Genomic DNA, 22,338 nt, shown 5'->3' with positions numbered 1-22,338 from the left:
TTTTTTTTTTAATTTTTTTTTTTTTTGTACCAGGGATTGAACTCAGGGGCACTTAATCACTGACACACATCCCCAGCCCCTTTTTTGTATTGTATTTAGAGACAGGGTCTCACTGAGTTGCTTAGAGCCTTGCTAAATTCCTGAGGCTGGCTTTGAACTCACAATCCTCCTGCCTCAGCCTCAAGAGCCACTGGAATTACAGACGTGCGCCATGACACCAGGCTTGATTTTGGTTTTTGTCAAGTACTAGTTTCCAGTTAGGTACTTACTCTAGGGAGTAATGAGCAGCTCCCTGGTCTGAAAGGGCGGGGAAACAGCCCAATGAGCATCACCGCAGAGGAGCCAATCAGTTGGCAGCTAGAAGTTTGCTGGGGCTGCTGTGAGCCAATCATCAGCTGGCAGCTGGAAGTTTGCTGGCAGCTGGAAGTTTGCTGGCAGCTGGAAGTTTGCTGGTGCCCCTTTGGCTGTGGCTCTCAACAAAAGCCCCCTTCCATTGCTGGCCCCCCAGCTCGGCAGGCAGCCTGGGGCAGGATTCTAGCATGTTCCTGAAGGTGGCCTCCATGGACTTTGTCCCAGCTTGGAGGTCTTGGGCAAGTTAACTACAACCACCTAAGCCTTGATGTTTTATCTGGAGGAGGAATAATAATAGTTCCTACCTATGTTAGGAAAGTTCAAGACAATGCGGGTAAAGCCCATGGCTAGCTCTCCACAAATGGCAGCAATGACTACCCATTAAATATTTAAATTTGTGTCCCCTTTGGCCCAGCAAATGTGATATTCTAAGAAACAAACTGTGGAGAAGCAAATATATATTTTTTCAGGCATTGAGTCACCAGAACACACACGCACCCCCTCCACCACTGCCGCCCGCCACTAGAACCAACTCACATACTCAACACAGATGATCTCGAGTCCAGGGGAACGTTGGGAAGCCACTTAAACATATGGAGTAGAGATGAGAGGCCTAGAAAGATCTTCATGATATAGGGTTAAAGGGGAAAACTACAATTTTAAAAAAAAAAATCATTCTACTACAATTTTTTTTTTTTTTTAATGGGGGAAAGCCGGGCAAGGTGGCCCACACCTGTAATCCCTGAGACTCAGGAGACTGAGGCAGGAGGATCACAAGCTTAAGGCCAACCTCAGCAATTTAGCAAGCCCCTAAGCAACTTACTGAGACTCCATTTCAAAATAAAAAAAAATACAAAGGGGCTGGAAATGTGGCTCAGTGGTTAAGCGACCCTGGGTTCAATCCCCAGTTAAAAAAAAAAAAAAAAAGGCGGGGGGGGTGGGGTGGCTGCAGGTAATAAACACAGATAATCTGAATTTTGTTTTCCTAATGGTGTGATGATAACACCATATCAACAGTGATTATGTTAGATATCGAGGTTATGAGTGATTTTAATTTTCTTTTTATTTGCATGCCCCAAATTTTCTCTAATGAACATAAACTACTTCTATAAGATAAAAACACGTTACTTTTTAATGCAAACTCTCCAAATATGGAAATACAAGTTTACCATTAGGATGTTTTCAAAAGATGCAAATGATCTTGGAGATGTGCCTTTCCCTCCCCAGCTGGGAGGGGCCCAACAGCAGAATGGACTCTGGTGGCCTGCTATGGGCCCGAGTCCCCAGGCAGAAACTGCCCATAGTACTCAATGACACTGAAATTGGATACAGAGAAGAAAACAGGGTCTCTAAGAGAGAAGTGTCCCCACTGGAAGATGGAAAGGGGAGCTGGTGGACAACTTGTGAGCCAGACCAAGGAGCCTGAAGGGCAGAAAGAACCAAAATGTATGAGTATGCTCAAGAACACGCCTGTAATCCCAGCAGCTGGGGAGGCTGACGCAAGAGGATCTCGAGTTCAAAGGAGCCTCAGTAAAGCGAGGCTGTAACAACTCAGTGAGGCCCTGTCTCTCAATAAAGTACAAAATAGAGCTGGGGAGGTGGCTTAGTGGTCAAGTGCCCCTGAGCTCAATCTCTGCCTGGTAGAAAAAAAAAAAAAAGGCATAAATTACTTTGTAATTTCCAGTTCTCTACAAATCTTCAGAATTACAGCAAAGCAAGAACAAGACTTCACTAGAAAAAGGCTACTAACCTTGGACCAGTGTTAGACTGGACCAGGCCATGCTGGCCCGACCACCCACTGACCACCCACCACTAGAGACCTGGATATAAGCGGACGCCTACACACCAGGCCAGACCCTCGACAGGAAGGAGCATCTTGCTCAATACTTCCCAATCTGGAGGCATTTCAACCCCTCGCTGCCCTAAGAATGCAGTTGGGGTATCGGCAGCAAACACCACTTTCTCTCTCCATCAGTCCACCTCTGAGGGCCTCCACGGTACCCACAGCTCCATGAGGTTCCTACCAATCTACCTGGGATAATGCAGCCCTCTGGATGGCGGGGAGGGACACACCCAAGGGGGGTCCTGGCAACCAGGATGAGCAGGCAACCAGAGGAGCACCTGTTGGTTCTAGAAGGCTAGAGCTCAAAGCATGGTGGAGATGAGGAAGGAGAGGCCAACTGAGGCCCGAGGTCGGTGTTGCTCTCGTTCTCTGAGAAAGAGAGAGTGGTTTGGGACTAATAAAAAGCAAGGGCGAAATTTCTCGAGCGAGTTTCCAATGTCACGAAGACAGGTTCTGGTCCCAGTTCTGCACTCCACTCAGAGGCTTCCCTGAGTCAAGTCTCTCTCCTTTGATGGGCCTTAATTTTCACTTCAGAAAAAATGGCAATAATGATCAGATTATCTGTGGAAGGCAGGTGACTGGGCCCCTGATCTCTTGAGGTCCCTCTGAGAGCCAGACACAAAGACAGTGGTGCATGATGGTCAGGGAGGTGGGCCTGGCACTGGACAGCCTGGGTTGGAATCCCAGCTTAGTTGCTAGCTACGTAACTGTAGGCAGGTCAAGAAACCCCCACTGTGTGCCTCCGTTTTCTCATCTGGAAATGGGAACACCGGGAATGCCTTCCCCATCCGGCCTTGGTGAGGAAAAGATGTTGGCCCTGCAATGCCGTGGTGCCAATCACAGGATGTGCTGTTGTTTTGCTTAGGCAAACTCCCGCCTGCTCCTGGTGCGTGGTGACAGCCAGGATCCCCACTTCCCAGGTTTCTGGAGGATCTTGTTCAGCTCCAGACAAGAAGAGCTACACTGTGTCAGGACCGCCCCCGAACATGGCTCTCCCAGGACCTGCTGGACCTGCTGTCTCCAAAGGAGTCCAAACAGTGGGTTTGCCGCACTGCACACGCTTCCTAACACTGTTATGCGATTAAGGTTACAGATACCAAAGGAAGCCCTGGAAACTGGCTTCTCAGACACATCCAAGCCACACCAGAAATCCTCCCCAGCATGGACCTGTTTGCTCGGCTGGGCCTCGAATCTCTGCCGAGGTCCCAACTTTAACTTTTGCAGGAAGGAAAACACCAACTGCTCATTTTCTCCCCTAAAAAAAAATAAATTCTGACTCGAAAACAAGAACAGATGGCTTAGCCTTGACATCCCGTGCCCTATTTCTTCCCCAAACCAAAAAGAGACCTCCTTGGTCCCCAAACGTCTCACAGCCCCATTTCTTCTGTGGCTCATGTGATCCCTTCCCCCTATGTCAGACAATGACCTCACGGGGCCTGGCCCGAGTGCCTGACCCCAGAATCCCAGCTCGGCTTTGGTCCAGAGCTCCCAGTGCCATCGTCCAAAAGAAGCCCCAGGTCACCCTGAGAGGGCAGGTGGGGGCCTTCCTTCCCCCTTTCAGAGGTAAGGAAACCAAGACCCCAAGAGCCCAGATTCTCTCGGCAAGGGCAGGACCAGTCCCTCCAAGGCCCATGCCTAATTCTGGACACATCCTTCCTTCTCCCGCAGCTCCCCCAAAGCCATTATAACTCTCTTTCGCTAAACACCCAGAACTGAGTCTCTTTTGGTAAAAATCCAATTTAGTCTTTATACATCCACTTCTTTATCAGCGCTCGGGAGAAAGCCTCCGTATTGCTCTGCCCTGAATCTCTTCCATCCAAGTGCATTTTAGGAGCGGCCCATCACTCTGCCCAGAGCAGAAGTAATCTGTGGCAGGCAGCAAAAGGGCTGGAACCTGGCAGGTCTCAAAAGGAAAGCCATTCGTGGTCCCAGCTGGGAAGCCAGAGCTCCGTCCTCTCCAGACGGGCTGATTAATCACCAGAATCCAAAAGGACAGCGGGCCCCCGGCAGCTCGGCTGTCTCCAAACCCAGAATCTGCCCCACTGAGGGATAAAGGAGGGGCCCATCCTGTTGAGATATCCTGCCACATGCAAGTACAGACAGGTACTGGGGACAGTGTGTGGCTCCCCCCGATGTCAAAAAGGGAAGCCTCCTTTGGAATCAGCCTGCAGGACAGGGGCAGGCAGGCCTGGGGAAGGGAGCACCAGCCCTCTGTCCCCAGATTGCATGACTGGGCCCTGCCAACCTGACTCCTCGCTGCTAAGGCCCCACAAGTGAGCCCAGCCCAGCCCAGCCCGCGGCGGTGCCCTGCTTCCCTGCATCCAGAAGGCCATCGAGAGCAATGTACAGCTGATTGCCTCTGCCACGTCCACCTACAGACCACACTCAGAGTACGCTTCCGAATCACTCCGGGCCCTCTCCAGACCCTGAGTCATTTTTCGATTGTTAAAATTAGAATGGTCTCCCAGCAGACTCACTCCCAAATCTAAGCCGTGTCAAACGAGGCTGGGTCCTATTCCCGGTCAATGTCCCCAGGCACCCGTGCTGTGCTTAGCTCCAGCTGGGGCTCTGGGGATACAAACTCTCCCCCTAGCCTCGTGGACACCCTCGAGGCAAGCACCCCCCTGTGCAGATGGGAAAACAGGCTGGTGGCGTTAACAGGGCTTGTGAGTTACAGGGCTGGTAAATTACAGCCTTATCCAAGGCGACACCCCTAGGAAGCCACAGAGCCAGGGCTGAACTCCAAGTCCCCCTGATCCACCTTCTCTCCCTGTGTCCTAGGCTTGGCAGGGTCCAGGGAGGTGACCTTGCCCAGCTCCCAGGTGACTTGAGGGTGTGTCTTCCACCTTAGCCAGCAGGAAGTCTCTTTGCTGGCGGGGAGTCTAGAAGCCAGGACCTTGAGGAAGCCCTGGGTGCCAGCTTATTGATTAAAAATACACTGTCACCATGTGCCGGCCACATCTGAATGACACTGCTTCACCCCCTCAAAGTCTCCCCCCCCCACACACACACACCCATCTTCTCTCATCAGCTCCCTCCTCCTCCAGGGCTCTTCCCACATCTACCTGCTGTCCTTCAAGGCCAGCTTAAAGGTCGCCTGCTGTGAGTCACCTCCCAGGTTTCTTCAGTGAGAGCTGTCCCCTCTCTTCTGTGTCCCTATGGCCCTGACATATGCCTACAGGTTATCCCCAGGTCTCCTTCCTCTCCTTTGGCAAACATTCCTATGGCACTGACCAGGCACCTGGAGCGCTGGTGTCTCTAGGAACCTTTACGGACTGAATGTTCGTCACTAACCCAGGTGGTGGTATTATTGTCATCGCCCCAATGTATAGACAAGGACACTGGGCACAGGGAGAACCAGTGGCTTGCCCAGGACCATCACGGCTTGTATGTAATCTTACAAGGGTCACTTGTTGGTATGTGGGTTGTCCATATTGTCCTGTGAATTCCCTAAGGTCAGAGGTCACATCCAAGTCACATTTGGATTCCCAGAGCCCAACATGAGGCAGGTGTTCCATGCTTGTTCCTGCATGGAGCTCAATGTCCAGCAAAGTCACGCCCTCTGTGTGGACAGCTGATGGTGGCCTACAGGGGACTGGCCCACCAAACTTCCAGGTGCTCTGAGCACCTGCCTCCGCCATCTTTGGCAGTCCTTCCTGAGGAGCCTGGGCAAATGAAACAGGAATCCCTTTCTCACCCGTGAGTCTGACCGAGTGTACACACTTGGGCCCCTGTGACCATTCCTCGTTCCTTGTCTCTGAGGCGTGGCCACCAGGCCTTCATGAACAACCATAATGGGTAACTTTCTAGGCCTGTCTGGATCCCCCAAGACCCCTGAGTGAGTAGGACCAGAGGCCCATCTGGCCGGGCCACACTGTGACCAGCAGCTATGGGCAATGTAAGGAACACTGGGCTGAGTCAGTAGATTGACCCCGACTGCTCACCCTGGGCTCATCACTCAGCAATAATTAAACAAATGGTGGCCATGCTTGAACTAGCTATTGCTTCCAAACGCATCATTCACAACAACCTGGGAAGAGAAGACCACTCAGAAGAGCTGAATGAGAAGCCAACTGGACCTCACACTTTAGCATTCTGGGCCTTGTTCCTTTGAATGTTCAAAGAAGAAACAGGGAAGCAGACCAGGCTTTGTCTCAGCCACACCTGGCCCCATGCCCAGGGAACTCCCCCCAGGAGGGGGGCCGTGCTGATGGGTCAGTGAGTCCTCTGAGCCAGGACCTACAGCAGGCCATGGCTCCCCTCTGTTCCACCCTGTTGCCTTGGTAGCAATAGGGGTCCGGGGTTCCCCTGAAACCAAGGCAAGGCCCAGCCCTGAGACACAGGCCTCCTTCCTCTGGGCCGCCTACGCAGGGCGAGGCTGGCTCACAAACAGAAACTGGGAGCTGCGGTTCCCAACACTGAGCACTTCCAGTTTACACTGATGCACACACACGGTCCCTGGTGGCCGTGCGGTGCCAGGCAGAGGCTCCACGTCAGGCCCCACCTCCGCCCAGCCTTGCTCTCCAGGCCCACAGCCTGGCCACACTGTGAGCAGGATTCCTGCCTACAGGCCTCATCCAGGGCAGTGCCACCTCACAGACACACCCTGACAACTTCAGATCCAGAGGGAGGGAGTCGAGTCCCATCCCTCTCCCTCCAGGGGACCCCGTGTTCTTGAGACAACTGCGGCCTGTTGCTTGGCAACCTCAAAGCTTCCCGAGGGTACGGAGAGGGGCCTCTGGAAAGTTATGGAACGTAGAACCCAACCAGAGCCCAGAGTCTTGCTCCAGCTACACCCTCCTCCCAGGACAAGGCCTGGCTTTGTATTTGTGTCACCAAAGAGTCACAGGTGACTCGCTCAGACGTGGAAAGCAGAGCCCACCTGCCATTCTCAGAGGCCTGTTCTGCAACATTTGCCCAGAATAGAAGCACACCCTCCTCACCGAGGAGCCCCCACAGCCCCTGCCCGATACCTGCAGGGCTTTATGTGCTCAGTCCCCTGAACGAGTCAGCTCACCAGCTCTCAACCCCTCCACACCGGGCCAGGAGGCTCACGGGTAAGAACAAGCCCAGGGCCACCCATACGGGCCCGCCCGTCACATAAAGGGAACCAGCAAGGACCTGTCACATCTCTCTCTCCACAAGGCTGGGATCAGGGCCTGCCAGGCCACAGCTCACAGAGAGTAGGAGTCCCCAGAGCAGAGCCACACTCGTGGCCTAGAAACACGGCATCCCCGGAGTGTGGCCAGCGCTCTTCTGAGTATGTGGTAGTCAGCTGGAACAGGTGGCCCCAGACCTCTCAAGACAGGTTTGTCCTTGCCACACCGCCTGGCCCAGACCTTGCTCCAGGAGAGTCAAAGCTCCTCCTGGAGAAAACAGAAATCATCAGCTCAGCCCACAGCCGTGCTGCTGTCCCCAGGCACTGGAGGCTGGCTTGGTCAGGACAAGTCACGTCTCCAACTGACGTGCAGGCTCTACTCCAGCTACCTAACCTAGCAACCCCCATGGTGGACGGCTGAGCCCCCACTGCCAGCCTCGATCCCAAATCACTGCCTTGAGCAGACAACGCTCGCTCCCTGCCACGCCCCAGGCTTCTGCCCCGGGACCCTCGTGTGATAGTCGGGATGTGTTCTTGGGTCTGACACCTGCCAGAGACGATGGCTGACATCCAAAGTCATCCGACCGCTGAGGGGAAGACACATGAACTGCCTCTTCATCCAGGTGCTTTGGTAAGACGGCCTGCTGGGGTCACCACACCTCCATCCCTGCAGAAGCACTTCCAGAGGATTAAAAATCTAACACTGTGTGCTCCTTTATTAGGAGGTCAATGGCTCACTCATGTGGACACCATCTCTGTCTTTTATAAAGTTGTTATTGGAAACAGGCAGTGGTCCTGGGAGAGCAGCCCAGAGTTAATTACTCTTTGTGTGGAGTTTCAGGTACCTCTTATATCTGTACCTTTTTATGGCTTTTTAAAGCCCTTTCATGTTAATCATTAAAACTCTCTCTCTCTCTCTCTCTCTCTCTCTCTCTCTCTCTCTCATCTCATCTCATCTCATCTCTACAATACTTCCATGAAGAATCAGGGAGGGCATTATTATTCCCATTTTACAGATGATGAAACCAAGGTGCAGAGTTCAGTGACGACTTCAAGGTCAGCCCCCACAGAGCGTGACAATCCAGTCATCCACGGCGGGTCCAGAGCTCTGCCATTGAACCGCCCTGCCTCTGACCTCAAGGATTTGTCTCTGGGTCCTAAGGAAACGTGTTTTTTTCTCCCAGGGGACACCAGAATCTCTCTCACCTTCAAATCCAGGGCTCAGTCACCGCAAGCTGTTCCTCACAGATGCCTCGTGACACCCTCTCCCTCTGCTCCATTTGGAGACTCACTTGTGATTTTATCCAAAAGTGTGATATTTCACATTGTGTTTAGTGCCACTCAGGCAAAATGCACTTGCGGAGCACTTACAACGTGCCAGGTACCAAGTGAGGTCCCCTGACGCAGAGGCCTGTGTCCACACAAATGTTCCTGAGCACTCCCCGCCTCAGTCCTGGGTGCCAGGACCCAGCAGGTGACGTATACAAATACAAAACAGGTGACATGTCTGTCCTCATGGGACAGGAAGGGAGTAGTGGACAAAGACCAGCAGTGACAAAACAAAGCTAAACAGACTTCATGAGGGGCAACCTCCCGCCCTTGAGGGCCAGGGGTTCACCACAGAGCTCTCAGGGCACCTCAGTCCTTCCAGAATGCACAGGGCTGAAAAGCAGCCATTAACCAGAAAACCCCCAGCAGAGCTCAGGCCCAGGTCACCACTTCACTGGCCTCCAACACACGCTCTCCCACTGAATGAAGAACCAATTTCCATGTGACGGCACGACACTTTACGTTTTCCCGTGCATTATATCACATGACAACAGTGAATTGTAGCGGGTGCCTATGACACGGGTCCCTGTGCTCAGTGCTTTATGTGAACTCTTGCATGCCAATCCTCACAATGACTCTCAAACATGGACAGTGTGGCTCGGGCGGAGCAGAACACACATCCACTGGTCTTACTCCAAATGTCTTTCCACATTGCCCGGCTGACTCCCCCCGCCCCCCCAGCCCCGCACCCCCACGCTAGCCAGTCGTCACCAACATCTGCATCAGCCTCAGAGGTCCTTCAGCCTTTGCTCATTCATTCTAGAGACGTGTACTGAGCACCTACTATGTGCTAGAAAGTGTGCCTGGCACTGTGGGGAATCAAAACAGACCAGTTCTAGAACTCATGGAATTCCTAGTCCCCTGGAGGAGCAAGACGAGACCAACATTGGTCAAATAATCCAACCGATGTCAAGTTGCAACTGGAATAAGCACTCAAAAGGGAGAGTTCACAGTTCTCAGAGAAAATGATGTGAGAATTTTCTCAGCCAGGGAGATCAGAGGAAGCATGACTGGGCGAGTAGCAAAGGAAGAAGAAAGGTAGCATGAAGCATTCCAGGGAGCAGAAGCATCTTGTGCAAAGGCCCTGCGCAGGACGAGCATGTTCACCCAAGAGACAAAAGGACCACATGGCTGTGCCCAGAGGAAGTGGGAGAGTCACTGCTCAGCAGTGACTGTGGGAGTGGACAAAGCAGCAGTGACTGTGGGAGTGGACCTCGGAGGGCTCCATGACCATGGGAGAAGTTTTGTCCCCATTTCCAGGGTACCAAGAGGGAGGCCACCTGAGCAGCATTCTGGGCCAGTGGAGCTGTAGCTGGGGGTACAGAGGACAGTTAGGGACAGGGACAGTGCCTGCACCTACCCCAGCCCACCTGCACGGTGGCACTTTCATGCTGCATGGTAATGATCCCTGGGTGGCCTCCCCCACGTACCTTTGAGGACGCAGATATTTCAGGCTCAGGCTCGTCTCTGCGTGCCCCAGAACACGCCTGGGGCCTGGCCCAGTGCTTTGCAAGCATGACCCAAATGTATACAGAGATGCCACCCTGTCCTGGAGAGGACCTAACGGGAGATGCGCAGACACACAAACACGGCCGCCGGAGTCAACTGGACAGCAGGTGACAAGTGCTTAAAGGGACATGTTCCCTAGGTGCATGGGGGCGGGGGGCAGAGGTGGTGCAGAGGGAGGGTTTATGTGATCCAGGCGTGTGGACAGGCATACTCAGGGTGAGCAGAGAGTGCAGAGCAGCAGTGTGTGGCTGAGGGGTGGACGGGGAGATGGAGAGGGCGGGTGAGCGAGAGGGAGGGAAATTTATGAGGGAGAAAGAAGCATCAGCTCCTGACAGCTGTCCTTTGCTTTTGGGGGAGGAAGACAACCTAGGAAGAGGCTGGTTCACTCAACGCTGAAGCCTGAAGCCGTGGGCATCAAAGTCAGACCCTCCACATTCAAATCCCAGCTCACCGCCTGGTCATTTGTAATGTTGAATAATTCTCTTAACCTCTCCCCCCTTTTATTTATTTATTTGTTTGTTTGTTTGTTTTGTTTATTTTGTTCTGGGAGTCAAACCCAGAGGTGACCTACCACTGAGCTGCATCCTAGCCATTTTTATTTTTTGAGACAGAGTCTGACGCTGAGGCTGGCCTCAAACTGATCTTCCTACCTCCTGCTCCCAAGTTGCTAGATTACAGGTGTGCACCACTGGGTGCAGCTAAACTTTCTCAGCATCAGTTGTAAAATGTGGATGATAATAGTGCACTCATCAGATGACAGTGACGAATGAATGAATGCTGCATAGCACCTGGGACTGACATAGGTAAGCACCTGAGAAGGGTGAATCATCCCATCCTGGTCTCTCTTCCTTTCATCTATTCACTTGCAACTCAATGTTCCCATTTTCTTCTTTGTTCATGACAATGAGGTTAAAATCTCTCCTAAGGCTTCCCCATGTTTCTCCATATCCCAGGGAGCACTGGGCCCCAGAGGATGCTCAAGTGACAGCTGTGTCGATCTCCCTTCCATCAAAGTCAAGGCTCTCCCTGAGCTGGGCGCGTAGGGGCATTACCCTGGGCTCTGGCCATATGCCCCAGAGTGGGTGGCTAGGTCCCCGGCTCCCAGTTAAATTCCTGAAACAATTCTGGGCATTTTCAGAGAAGATCCGATGAATGGGTAGTTCTAGAAACAAAGCTATTTGGATAATACAGTGATGATCATTCTAAGTGTGACAATGGCTTTCAAATCACTTCCCTCTGAGCAAAGTCAAGTGGATCATGAGCAGAGTGTGAAAATATCATTTTCTTGGTGCCACCGCCTGACCCCGCGCCACGAGAGCGGCAGTCATGCATCACTCCACAAAGTCCTTCTTTGGCTGGATTTTATCCGAACAGTGACTGATGAGGTCCTTGCCAGATGGCAGGAGAAGGGTCTGCTTCCGCCAGCGCCGTGGAACACAGGCACTGATGAAGACAGATGAGTCCATTTACTCCATACTTTGGATCTACCACTAATTTTCTAGATGACAATGACACTTCCTCCTTCTAGCAACACAGACTATTCAAAAAGGCCAGAAAAGTAGAAAATTGGCAAAAAGTTTCCTCAATCCATCCAAAAAGGTTCATGCCTTTCACTGACTCAGAATTTTCATATTCCAGCTCCAGGTCATTTATGCTCACCTTGCACCTGCTTCTAATAGACATGGTTATCTGATTTGGGGTCACCAACAGGGAGAGCTTGCCCAGTTCCTGAGCCAGTGTTGATCATGAGAGGGGAAGTGCTGAAGCCTCTGGCCCAGGAGCAAGGAACCTGGAAGAAGTCTGGCTATTCAGGGGATTCCAGGGCACCTCTTTTCCCACTGTGTCCAGAGCTGCTACTAGATGCCCTGGCTCACTGAGGCTGATGACTTAGCTAGGACCAGAGCATGGACTGCCGCAGCTGGCACTCAATGTTCTCTGGAAGTGGAAGTAGAATATCAAAACCAGGTTCCTCAGATACTTCACAGAAGAAGAAATACGATCGGTCAGCAAAAATAAAACAGATTAAAACTACACTGAGATTTCATCTCACTCCAGTCAGAATGGCAGTTATCAAGAATACAAGTAACAATAAATGCTGGCAAGGATGTGGGGGGGAAAAGGTACACTCATACATTGCTGGTGGGACTGCAAATTGGTACGATCACTCTGGAAAGCAGTGTGGAGATTCCTCAGAAAACATGGAATGGAACCACCATTTATCCCAGTTATCCCACTCCTAGGCATATACCCAAAGGACTTCAAATCAGCATACTACAGTGATGCAGCCACATCAGTGTTTATAGCAGCTCAAGTCATAATAGCCAAGCTATGGAACCAACCTAGAACCAGCCCTTTAACAGATGAATGGATAAAGAAAATGTGGTATATATACACAACAGAATATTACTCAGCAATAAAGAATGAAATTATGGTATTTGCCAGTAAATGGATAGAACTGGAGACTATCATGCTAAGTGAAATAAGCTAGTCCTCCAAAAATGAAAGGTAGAATGTTCTCTCTGATATGTGAATGCTGACTCACAATAGGTGGAGGTGGAGGAGGGAGGAGGGGAGGGTCACCAGATTGGACAGGGCGCAGTTGGGGGAATGGAGGGGGGTTGGGAATAGACATAGAATGAATTGGACATAACTTTCCTATGTTCATATATGAATACATGACCCATGTAACCCCACATCATGTACAACCATGATGTATGAATGGGAAGTTATACTCCATGGACGTATGATATCAAAATACATTTTACTGACATATATAACTAAAAAGAATAAATTTAAAAAAAAATTTTCGAAAGCTGGTTCCTATGTCTTCCGTTAATTAAAGCATTCCTCCAACACGCTGACCTCCTAAGGCCATGATACTTCTCAGCCACTGGAAGCATCTCTTTCCTAGGTTTGCTGGGCCTTGGAGGATGCTATGTGTTGGTCGGAGAAGAGTGACATCAGCTTGTCACGTCATCTTTCACTGGAACATCCAACAAGGACCCTTTCCTCTTTTCACTCCCCTAAAGCATCAAATGATGAGAATGCTAAAGATCAACCCTAGAGAATGAATTAAGACCAAGCCCTTCCTTCATTTGTTAATCCACTCGGAACTGGAGAGCCGGGATCCAGGCTTTTAGATCTCTTTGTTTGTTCGATAAATATTTATCGAGCTCCTGCTCTGTGCCCGGCCCTGGGATGGAGCCTGGGAGCAGCACAGAGCCAGACACTGTCCGGTACCTGCCCTGTCCACGCTGACAGAGGAGCAGACACCTTCCACAGAGCTGCAGTCGCCAGGGCAGTGAAGACTCCCCCCAGTCTCAATGATGAACAGAGCTGCGGAACGCAGATGCCCACCCTCTCTGGGGCTCCGGCTGCTCCATTTTCAGCCCGGCACACCTGCTCATCCCGAGACAGCCAGGTACGGAGGGGAAGGCATTCCACCAGCCTCACGGGGCGTTGTTACATAACCGTGGAGAAGGAGGAGAAGAAAATAAAGTAGCAGATGCCATGCAGCTGCTCCCTGGGCCAACTGTGCCATTTAATTTTCTCACCTTCCTAAAACCAAAATAAATAACCAAAAAGTAAGAGATAAGGAGTCAACTTTGCTTCACTTCCGAGCCACCCGGCAGATGGCCAGGCAGGTGCCTGGGGAGGGGGAGCCTTGCTGGCACCCTCTGTCAGTGCCTGTTATCTCTGGACCGTACCATGTGCAGCTGTGTCTGTCTGTCTGTCTGTCTGTCTGGATCACCTGTTAGACGGTGAGCTCTTCAGGGCAGGGTCTGCATCTCATCCATATCTAAACCCCAGAGGCTTGCACAGGGCCTGGCAAAAGGTCCTGTTGGTCAGCATGTGGGCTACCAGGTCACGGCAGCAGAAACAGGCTGTCTGTGGCAGACAACTAGGTCGGCCGCTCCATCTCCTTGGAAGAGAGAACCCACGGGGAGAGGTACAGCCGGCCAGCATGGCATGCCACTCAGGCCACAGTCGCCCAGTGCAGACTCTAGAGCCTGGATCTTTGGGTCCAACATGGAACTCCTCCTCCTTGATCTGGCCACGACTTCTTGAGAGAGGCCCCCAGTCGGCAATTCCTCCTACCCAGTTCTCGATCCAGCCCCCTCTCCTTCTGAGGTATCCCAACAGTATCATGAGCTAGGTGTTTTCCCACCTGTTCCTTCATCTTTCATAGGTAAGACCCCTAAGGCCTCTTACACTTATAAATCTATCTTGATATCTTCTTCCTGAAATGACAAATGTCCATGGCATCCATATGCTCCTCTATATTTCCCAGGATCCTTTGAAACTACTTTGGCTGGTCACTATTTCTAGTCAATGAAATATGAGCAGAAAAAAATGTGCTACTTCTAAGTAAAGGTGGTTATAAATCTAATGTGCCTTCCCCCACAGATTTTTCTCTAGCCATACCTCCTTTAAGCCCAAAGATGGAAGGGTCACAACACAAAAACAGCATGAATCCCTATCCTAACACTTGAAGGAGACCCAACAGGAGGACCTCTGACACATCCAGGACTTTGTGAGAGCAGAATATAAATCTTACTGTGTTAAGCAGCAGAGATTTCAGTATTCGTTTGTTAATGTAGCATAGCCTAGCCCATCCTGACTAACAGAAGACATAGAGCCTATGTACCTATTTGTTCAGCAAATCTATTTGCATCACCCTTTTATACTCCCAGCTATTCATTTCTTAGGTCTCTGTATGCAGAAGTTCTTCTTTCTCTGTGTCCATTCATCGGAAGTCCAGACCCATGAAGAAGGCCCCTTTAAAGAAAAATTCAGACTGCTAAAACTCTGGCCCAATGCCAAGGACTAAACAGGCCCTTAGTCTGTTAATTCCACCCACCACCTCCTCTCCAAGGATTTTAAAAGACATCTGGAGACGGTGGGTGTGTCCGTGGGTGCCTGACTAGGTTGGAGGAATTATGGGGGATGAGCATGGCCAAGCCATTGTCCTCACTTTGGAGTGCTCAGGGGTTGTGGCCGGTGGGAACACATAGAGAGCAGCAACAGGTTGGCAGCCTGCTGCATCCTGATCTCCGGAGTCATTTGCACCCTGATATGAGGGAAGATGGAGGGCCTGGGGCTGTGGGCCAGGCGCAATGTCCTACGAGGTCATTGTCCGACTCAGAAAGCAGACCTGGCTGTTCCTTTAGGGTTCAGGTTAGCAATGCATTCCAGCCTTGGCAGGCCTGGGGAATCTGCCTGGCCTCACAGAGTTTCAGCCCAGGGAGGAGGGACAAGAGACCAACAGGGCTGTGACAGGAGGCAGAACAAGAGCCAGGCTGGGAGGTGCCCATCCATGAAGACCTCAGTGTTTGTGTCCCATTTCCAATACCCCTGCTCAGCAACGCAGCGTGCGACAAGATGGCAGATAAGGTTGCTTCTAGCTCATTGTGCAGAGCTTCTGCACCGTTCCACTCAATCCTAATAAGAGCCCTGGGAGGTCAGCCTGATTGTCCTCACCCTTACAAAAATAATAATAATGCTAGCAAAGAGCAGCAAATATTTACCAACACTCCTGACGGCCCAAGCGTTGACTGGTTTGCTCCCCTCACTTGCTCCTCTTACACGCGAGGAGGCCATTAGTATAGTGGCTCCATTTCATGGAGGAATGAGGCAAATTGACTTGCTCAGGGTCACCAAGAAGGCAAGGAGCACCCTATGGGATACAAATCCTGCTCTCCTGACCCTGAGACCAAGACTTAGTCCACAGGTGCTAGGTGAGCACCCGGCGGAGCGCCAGGGGGAGGAAGTCCGCCAGCCTCTTCCTGCACGGAGGCTCTCTCTTGGCTCCTTAGAGTGCAGCCATCACCATTCAGTGGTGCACCCCTCTCGGCCCATGTCCCCTCTGTCACCCCTCCTGCCCTGTCAGGTCCCAGTGTTGCCCATTCTGCACGGTACCCCACTCTGCCTCTCCATGTCCCTCCAGACCCCATCGTCTCTGCCTTCAGCTATGTCACTCCGTAGCTAGCTGGCTCCTGGGTCTCCAGGCTCCTTCTGTCCCTAGTCCACCACCAGCTCCTATCAGCCGCCACCCAGCACACTCACCCTGCAGACCTTCCCGTGGCTCCTCCGGCCCCATCTTCCTGAAGCAGCCTTCGGGGCCATGCACACCCAGCACCGACCCACTTCCCCATGCAGGCCCTGCACTCAGGGGAAAGCAGGTCAAACACACCTTACAGTCTCATCCTTGGATCATGGGGACCCTTCCTGAGACCCAACCTCCCCTCCGCGGGGCCTGTGCCTGACTGCATCTTTATCTTCACCCTTCCAGGCCCACCATGACTTCCCCTCCCCCAGGAGCCGCTCTTGACCCAGACGTGGTCTCTTTCTAAACAGCCCTGGCATCTGTCCTCTCACTGTCCAATGTAGCATTTCCCCAGGGCCTGCCTGTGGGTGTCTGGTCAGACCTACTTGGCACCACTTCCCTTTGCTTGGAGGAATCACCTCTTTTCCACTCTGTATTCATGTGGTGGGATGGGGCTGACCTCACCTCCCGGGCCTTCATGATATGCTGCCCGATGTCCCAGGCCTAGCCCATGGACACCATGTGCCTGACTTGGGGGTGAGCACGTGACCCAGTGCAAGCCAACAAGATGTGAGTCTGGGGCTGCTGCTGAAATCACTGGGAAAGAAACAACTCTTCTTACTGGAGTTTCTAAACTGGGAGTGTGCAGACCTGCAGCTGTGAGAGGCCATCTGTGCCACCACATGGGGACAGCCTGCCCCAGAGTGAAGCTGACAGGAAATCAGAGCCAAGATGCTGAGGGGGGGATATTTTTAAAGATCTCTTTAGAGCCTCTGGATTCAGCCATGCCTGAACACAGCACACTGCAGTCTTGTTCAGTGATATGAACAAGCAAAAAGTTGGGTTTCCACAACAGGAGTCCTAAGCATTGCACTTACCAGTTACCAGGGCTAGGTACCGTGCTGGGCAGTCGGAATGCTACCACCACAAAGATGTGGGCCTGATCCTAAAGGAGTTCATGCTCCATCTTTACATTTTAAATAAATATTATATGGAGATGTAGTTTCCATACAATAACATTCTACCATTTACAGTGTACGACTCCATGGTTTTTAGTATATTTACAGAATTATGCAACCATTCTACTATCATTTTCTATCTGGCATGGAAAACGAAGACTTCATTCTTGCCCCTTGTGTGGACTGTACCTTCCTGCAGCACCAGTAACTCCACAGGTGCTCAGCAGAGCGGTACTCAGCCTCCTGAGGAGGCTCAGCCTGGTGAGTAATAGGTATCTGGCAAAGCCACTCATGGAAAAAAACCCTGCTCATCAATCACTGGGTTTTCACGGGATCTTCTAACCTGGATCCTGTGTTAGGGTGCTGCTCCTGGGAGCTGCACATCTGGGCTGTGCACCTTTGGTTCCCTGGACTTTCCTTTAGTTCATTGCAGAATGCTTTAAAACAGCAACAAGTGGGAAAACATAAATCCATCAAGAGTGGAATGATTCAATACTTAAGTGCCCATACGATAGAACTGTACCCAGCCACTAAGAATCATCTTGACAAGAAGGACTTGAGGACAAGGGGAGATACCCATTATATTTTGTTAATTGAATGAAACAAGATCTTAAAATGCACATAGTATAATATCTCAAGTACATAATATAGTAAATTTGGGCCACTGGAAGGAAATAATGTTACTTATTAGGCATAATTATTTTTGAGTAAGTGAATTATGGGAAATTTTTTCTTTATGCTTTTCTACTATTTCAACTTTTCTAAAATGAACATTAATTCAATCAGAACCACCAACACTATTTTTTTAAGAGAGAGAGAGAAGAGAGAGAGGAGAGAGAGAGAGAGAGAGAGAGAGAGAGAGAGAAAATTTTTTTAATATTTATTTTTCAGTTTCTGGCGGACACAACCTCTTTATTTTTATTGTATGTGGTGCTGAGGATCGAACCCAGTGCCCCACTCATGCCAGGTGAGTGTGTTACCGCTTGAGCCACATCCCCAGCCCTAACCAACACTATTTTTTAAATTCATTCCTTGATCATCGGTTCATTTTATTAATGTGACTACTAAAGAATGAAAAACAACCTCATGGACAATGTCTTTGAATCTCTTAAAATATTGTCCCTCAGATTCTTTTAACCAAACTCAAGTGATATTTTTTGACAAAGATTTTTTAAAAAGACATCATCCCCCAGATTCTTATAATCAAACATGTTAGTAATGTAATCCACCAAATTTTCCTTTTTACCTTGACTGGTAGGAAACTCAGAGCAAAAATTTAATAATCAAAATACAATAACTGGGCTGGGGATATAGCTCAGTTGGTAGAGTGCTTGCCTTGCATGCACAAGGCCCTGGGTTCAATTCCCAGCAACACACACACACACATACATAAAATGCCAATAACCATTTTAGTCTTGGTTTGGTAACTTCCGTGCTGTTACCTAGTTTCTGATGCTTCCTTTCATCTATATTTTCAGTGTCTTGCTTGTTTTTAGATATGCAAATCCTCCTTGGAATACATAAGCAAGCATTTGCTGAAGTGATCTGATGTTACACCAGAGAAGCAGAGGTTCTGACAGGTGATCTGTTGTGATGTTTCGTTTTGACAAGCCTGGGGCATTGAGTGGGACCTTGAAAGTTCTATCGTTTTTCTAATTACACTAGAGGGTCACCCTGGATAAATACATATGGAAGGCTCCTATATAGAGATAGGCTCTCCCCAGTGACCAGATTAACCCATTCCTTCTAAATGTCATCTTACAGGCCATATGGACCAAGGTCCATCCTGGCTGCCCATTGTCACAGGCCAGTGACTGACAGCAAATATCCGCAAAGCCAGTTGAAATACAGTCATCACATTCAACCTCTGCTTGAGTCTTCAGACAATAAGTGGCACAGCCAGCAAGCAATTAGGTGGCACTCATAGTCCAGAAACACAGCTCCCCCCACACTCACCAAAGGCCCCAAGCACCCTTCGAATGGCCCTGGATTTGCTGCATATTACCCAGACTAATCTTTCCTTCACTCTGGCTCAGAGGAGGAAAAAAAAATACCTCTGCTTTAAAGATGAGGTCACAAAAAAATTAATTATATCACATGGGCACACTCCTAAAATGTAATGCTTGGTGGCTGAAAATAATATATTTGATTGTCAGCTACAATTATTTTTTTTTCTAGCGATAACTTCACTGACTCTCCACAACATTTCAAAAAAAAAAAAGCACTCTTAATAGTTGAGTTGTGACCATGTTATCACAGCAAAAGCCACACACAGCTCACTTGTGGACACACACTAAATGGAAATGAAGGAAAGGAGGCAAAACCATTTACCCAGTGCGCACAGTGTGCCAGCAGAGCACGGGGAGCTGAACCTGCCAACTCAGGTATCTTCCTGTGAGCCTCACATCACTGCCCTACAAGTGTATATAATATCCACACTCTTTTAGATGTGGACATCTAGGCAAAAGCAATTAGGTACCTCATTCAAGGTCGGGTGTGGGGAGGTAACCAGTTTCTCAGTGTCCTACCCTGGTCCAACCTACTCCAAAGCCCTGGGTCTGGTCCATTTCAAATGGCTAGAGACTTCCCACACACACTGTTTGCAGGAGACTGAAAATTATCTTCTGTTCTCTCCCCCACTGTTTCCTAAACATTCCCAGAAACTGAAGAGCCTCTGACTGCCTTTGGCCCCTCTCAGAAAATGACCAAGACACACTTGAAGAATAAAATATGAAACTAAGCACCCAAGCCTTGGCTGCCACAAACAGGCTAACCGGAAATCTCTTTCATGGAAGTTTCTAAAGGGAAGAAATTGATAGTGAACACATCATGCCACTGACAATCATTGGTGACATGCAAGCAGGACTGCCCTGTCTACATATGTTTTTGTCTCCACTGAACCTGGTCTCCAGTGGTGTCCCTTCTAGAAGAATAAGTATGGAAACAGTGCCAGGACATGCCTCTGTGTGATTGCGTTTGTGTGTGCTGGACAAGTACCCCCAGAGAACTTGAAGTGCTCAGGCAAAGATGAGAATGACAGGAATGTCATTCGGAAATGATTTCACACCCGGTTAGCCCTGTACAGCAACCCAGCTTGCATCCTCCGGGACCCGAGGACGCTTCGCCTGCAGCAGCCTGCGCGCATCGCTGCCAACTGCCACTGGTTCCTTCACCTTTTATTTACCGAGCAGAATAGACTGGTTCATCAGTGAAGCGCGGAAGGTGGGGAATAAGAACCAGTGTAGATTCTGCTCTTTCCCCGGGGACACAAAAAAGAGCTAGATAGAGAAAGAAGGGAAGCCCAGGTTGCACCACCAGCGTGGTAGCGCCATCCTCCTCCCAAAGTGGCTGCACCTGGGCTCCAGCAGAAGCACCGAGGGGAGCTCTGGAAAGCAGGGTCAAGCTCAGCGCCTCGGAGGTTCTTGGAGCATTGGAAGAGGCACCAACCCAGAGCACCGCACAGGAAATCACTGCCCCCTTCAGGCCGCATCTCAGGAGCCGCGGCCGGAGCGTAGGGGCTCCCTCAGTCCGGAAAAACTCGCAAACCCGACCTTGGGGTGCAGGTGACCGCTTCTCCAGAACCCCTCCACGCTCCCTAGCCCCCGGTGGGCGGTGAAGGTCGGCGCTGGGGCTTCAGACAGAACTCGGGCAGAGGGCATAGGGAGAGGTCTTGGGATGGAAAGCTCCGGCTCCGCTCAGAGGAGGCCAGGAGGCGAACGAAGCCCGCTGCTGCGCTTTAAGTCCGTGCTCGGGCTATTAGAACGCTTCAAGTCTGCACCCGAGAAAGAAGCTGCACCTGCAGCCGCCTAGTCCACACACCACTACACGTCCGGGGAGAGACCTGCCACAACACTCTAGGAGCAACTAACCCGAGGGGGTTCTCCTCATTAAACCGCCCGGGCCACAGGCAGCGCCGGACACATCCAAGCAACAGCGCTGCAGAGCCGGCGGCCCCACACCTGCGGACGCCGTGCGGCTCTGTGCTGCTGGCGCGCGCCACACGCCCAGCTCTGCCGTGCGCTCGGGTCCCAAGATCCCGCAGCCCCACGGACCTCAAAGCGCCTCTTGCATTTCCTGAGGGAGGGGGACGGTAAGCAGGCCCACGGCCCCTCCAGCCCCGGCTGGTCCAGTTTGCAGTCAATGTTTGCAGTCAATGCGCCTGTTCCTCTCACCCGTCCCCCATACCCCGACGAGTGGCATCTGGACAGGGGCAACCACTGCAGGCCTTTGGGGATCCACCTTCTCCACTGCCTCTCTGTTCAAAGGAGACACTAGTCTTGTGTTGCCCCCCTCCAACACACTATCTCCAGATCTGGAGGATGCTCGGCAAATCTGGGTACCAGTTGTGCTAGCCAAAGCCAGCGGGATCCGGGGTGAGCACTGAGCACCAGCCCGTGGTGCCCTCGGCAGGCGCGGGCGGGTCAGTCAAGGCTCTGGCCAAGGGCTGGAGCTTGCCTCTGTCCAACACTCCCACTCCCTGCCGTCTCTGGAGCCCCGACGGCACCAGCTGCCGGACACTCACCTCGGTATCGTAGAGCCGCAGGTCGAGGAAGTAGGGGCGCAGGAGTGACTCGTTGCGGATCTGCTCGATGGCCAGTTCCACGGCGGGGAGCACGCCGCGCCCGATGCTGCCCTTGGCCACCTCCTTGGTGAGCGGCATGAGGCCCATGATGGAGAGCGGCGGGCTGCTGGGCGGCGGCCGGGGGGCACCCCGCGCCCAGCCCCAGGCCCCGGGCGCCAGCAGTAGCAGCAGCGGCAGCAGCAGGAGCAGCAGCGGGCGCGCGGGCGGCGGCGGCGGTGGCGGCGGCGGCGGCGGCCCGGGCTGCCCGGAGCTCCGCGGGGAAGCCATGCCGCGCCGCGGGCTGCGGGCGCCGGCTCACTCGGCCCGCATGGCCTGGCCCGGCCCGCCGCCCGGCGCCAAGCTCTCCCCGCGGCGCCCGCGCAATGGCGCCGGCCCGGGCCCCGGCTTCGGCTCGGGCTCCGACTGCTGTTCGCTCAGAACGGCCGCGGCGGCGGCTCCCGTGACGGATCAATCACGCCGAGAAGGGGTGGGAGCGAGCGGAGTGCGGGAGGCGGGGATCGAGCGAGCAAACGCCGAGAGGGGGCCGGCGTCTCGGCGCGCGCCTCTCTCCAGCGCGGCCGCCCCGCACCGGGCCGCCTCCACCCGCCCCCGTGCGCGCTCTGAGCCGCTCTCCCGCCTTGA

General features: G+C 51.9%; 1 protein-coding gene across 1 annotated transcript in view; it reads right to left on the bottom strand.

The window, feature by feature from the left end:
• Gabbr2 (gamma-aminobutyric acid type B receptor subunit 2) overlaps window positions 1–21,984 on the bottom strand; it is a 352,972-nt gene extending 330,988 nt beyond the window's left edge. Inside the window, exon 1 of the mRNA XM_076843252.2 lies at window positions 21,658–21,984. Coding sequence (XP_076699367.1) covers window positions 21,658–21,984 — 327 coding nt within the window. The remainder of the gene's footprint in view (window positions 1–21,657) is intronic.
• Window positions 21,985–22,338: the final 354 nt, after the last annotated feature.

Source organism: Callospermophilus lateralis, chromosome 2, assembly GCF_048772815.1.
Source record: "Callospermophilus lateralis isolate mCalLat2 chromosome 2, mCalLat2.hap1, whole genome shotgun sequence".
In the NCBI taxonomy this organism is placed as follows: domain Eukaryota; kingdom Metazoa; phylum Chordata; class Mammalia; order Rodentia; family Sciuridae; genus Callospermophilus; species Callospermophilus lateralis.
The sequence above is the reverse complement of the archived record's forward strand: the minus strand, read 5'-3'. Positions and strand labels throughout refer to the sequence as shown.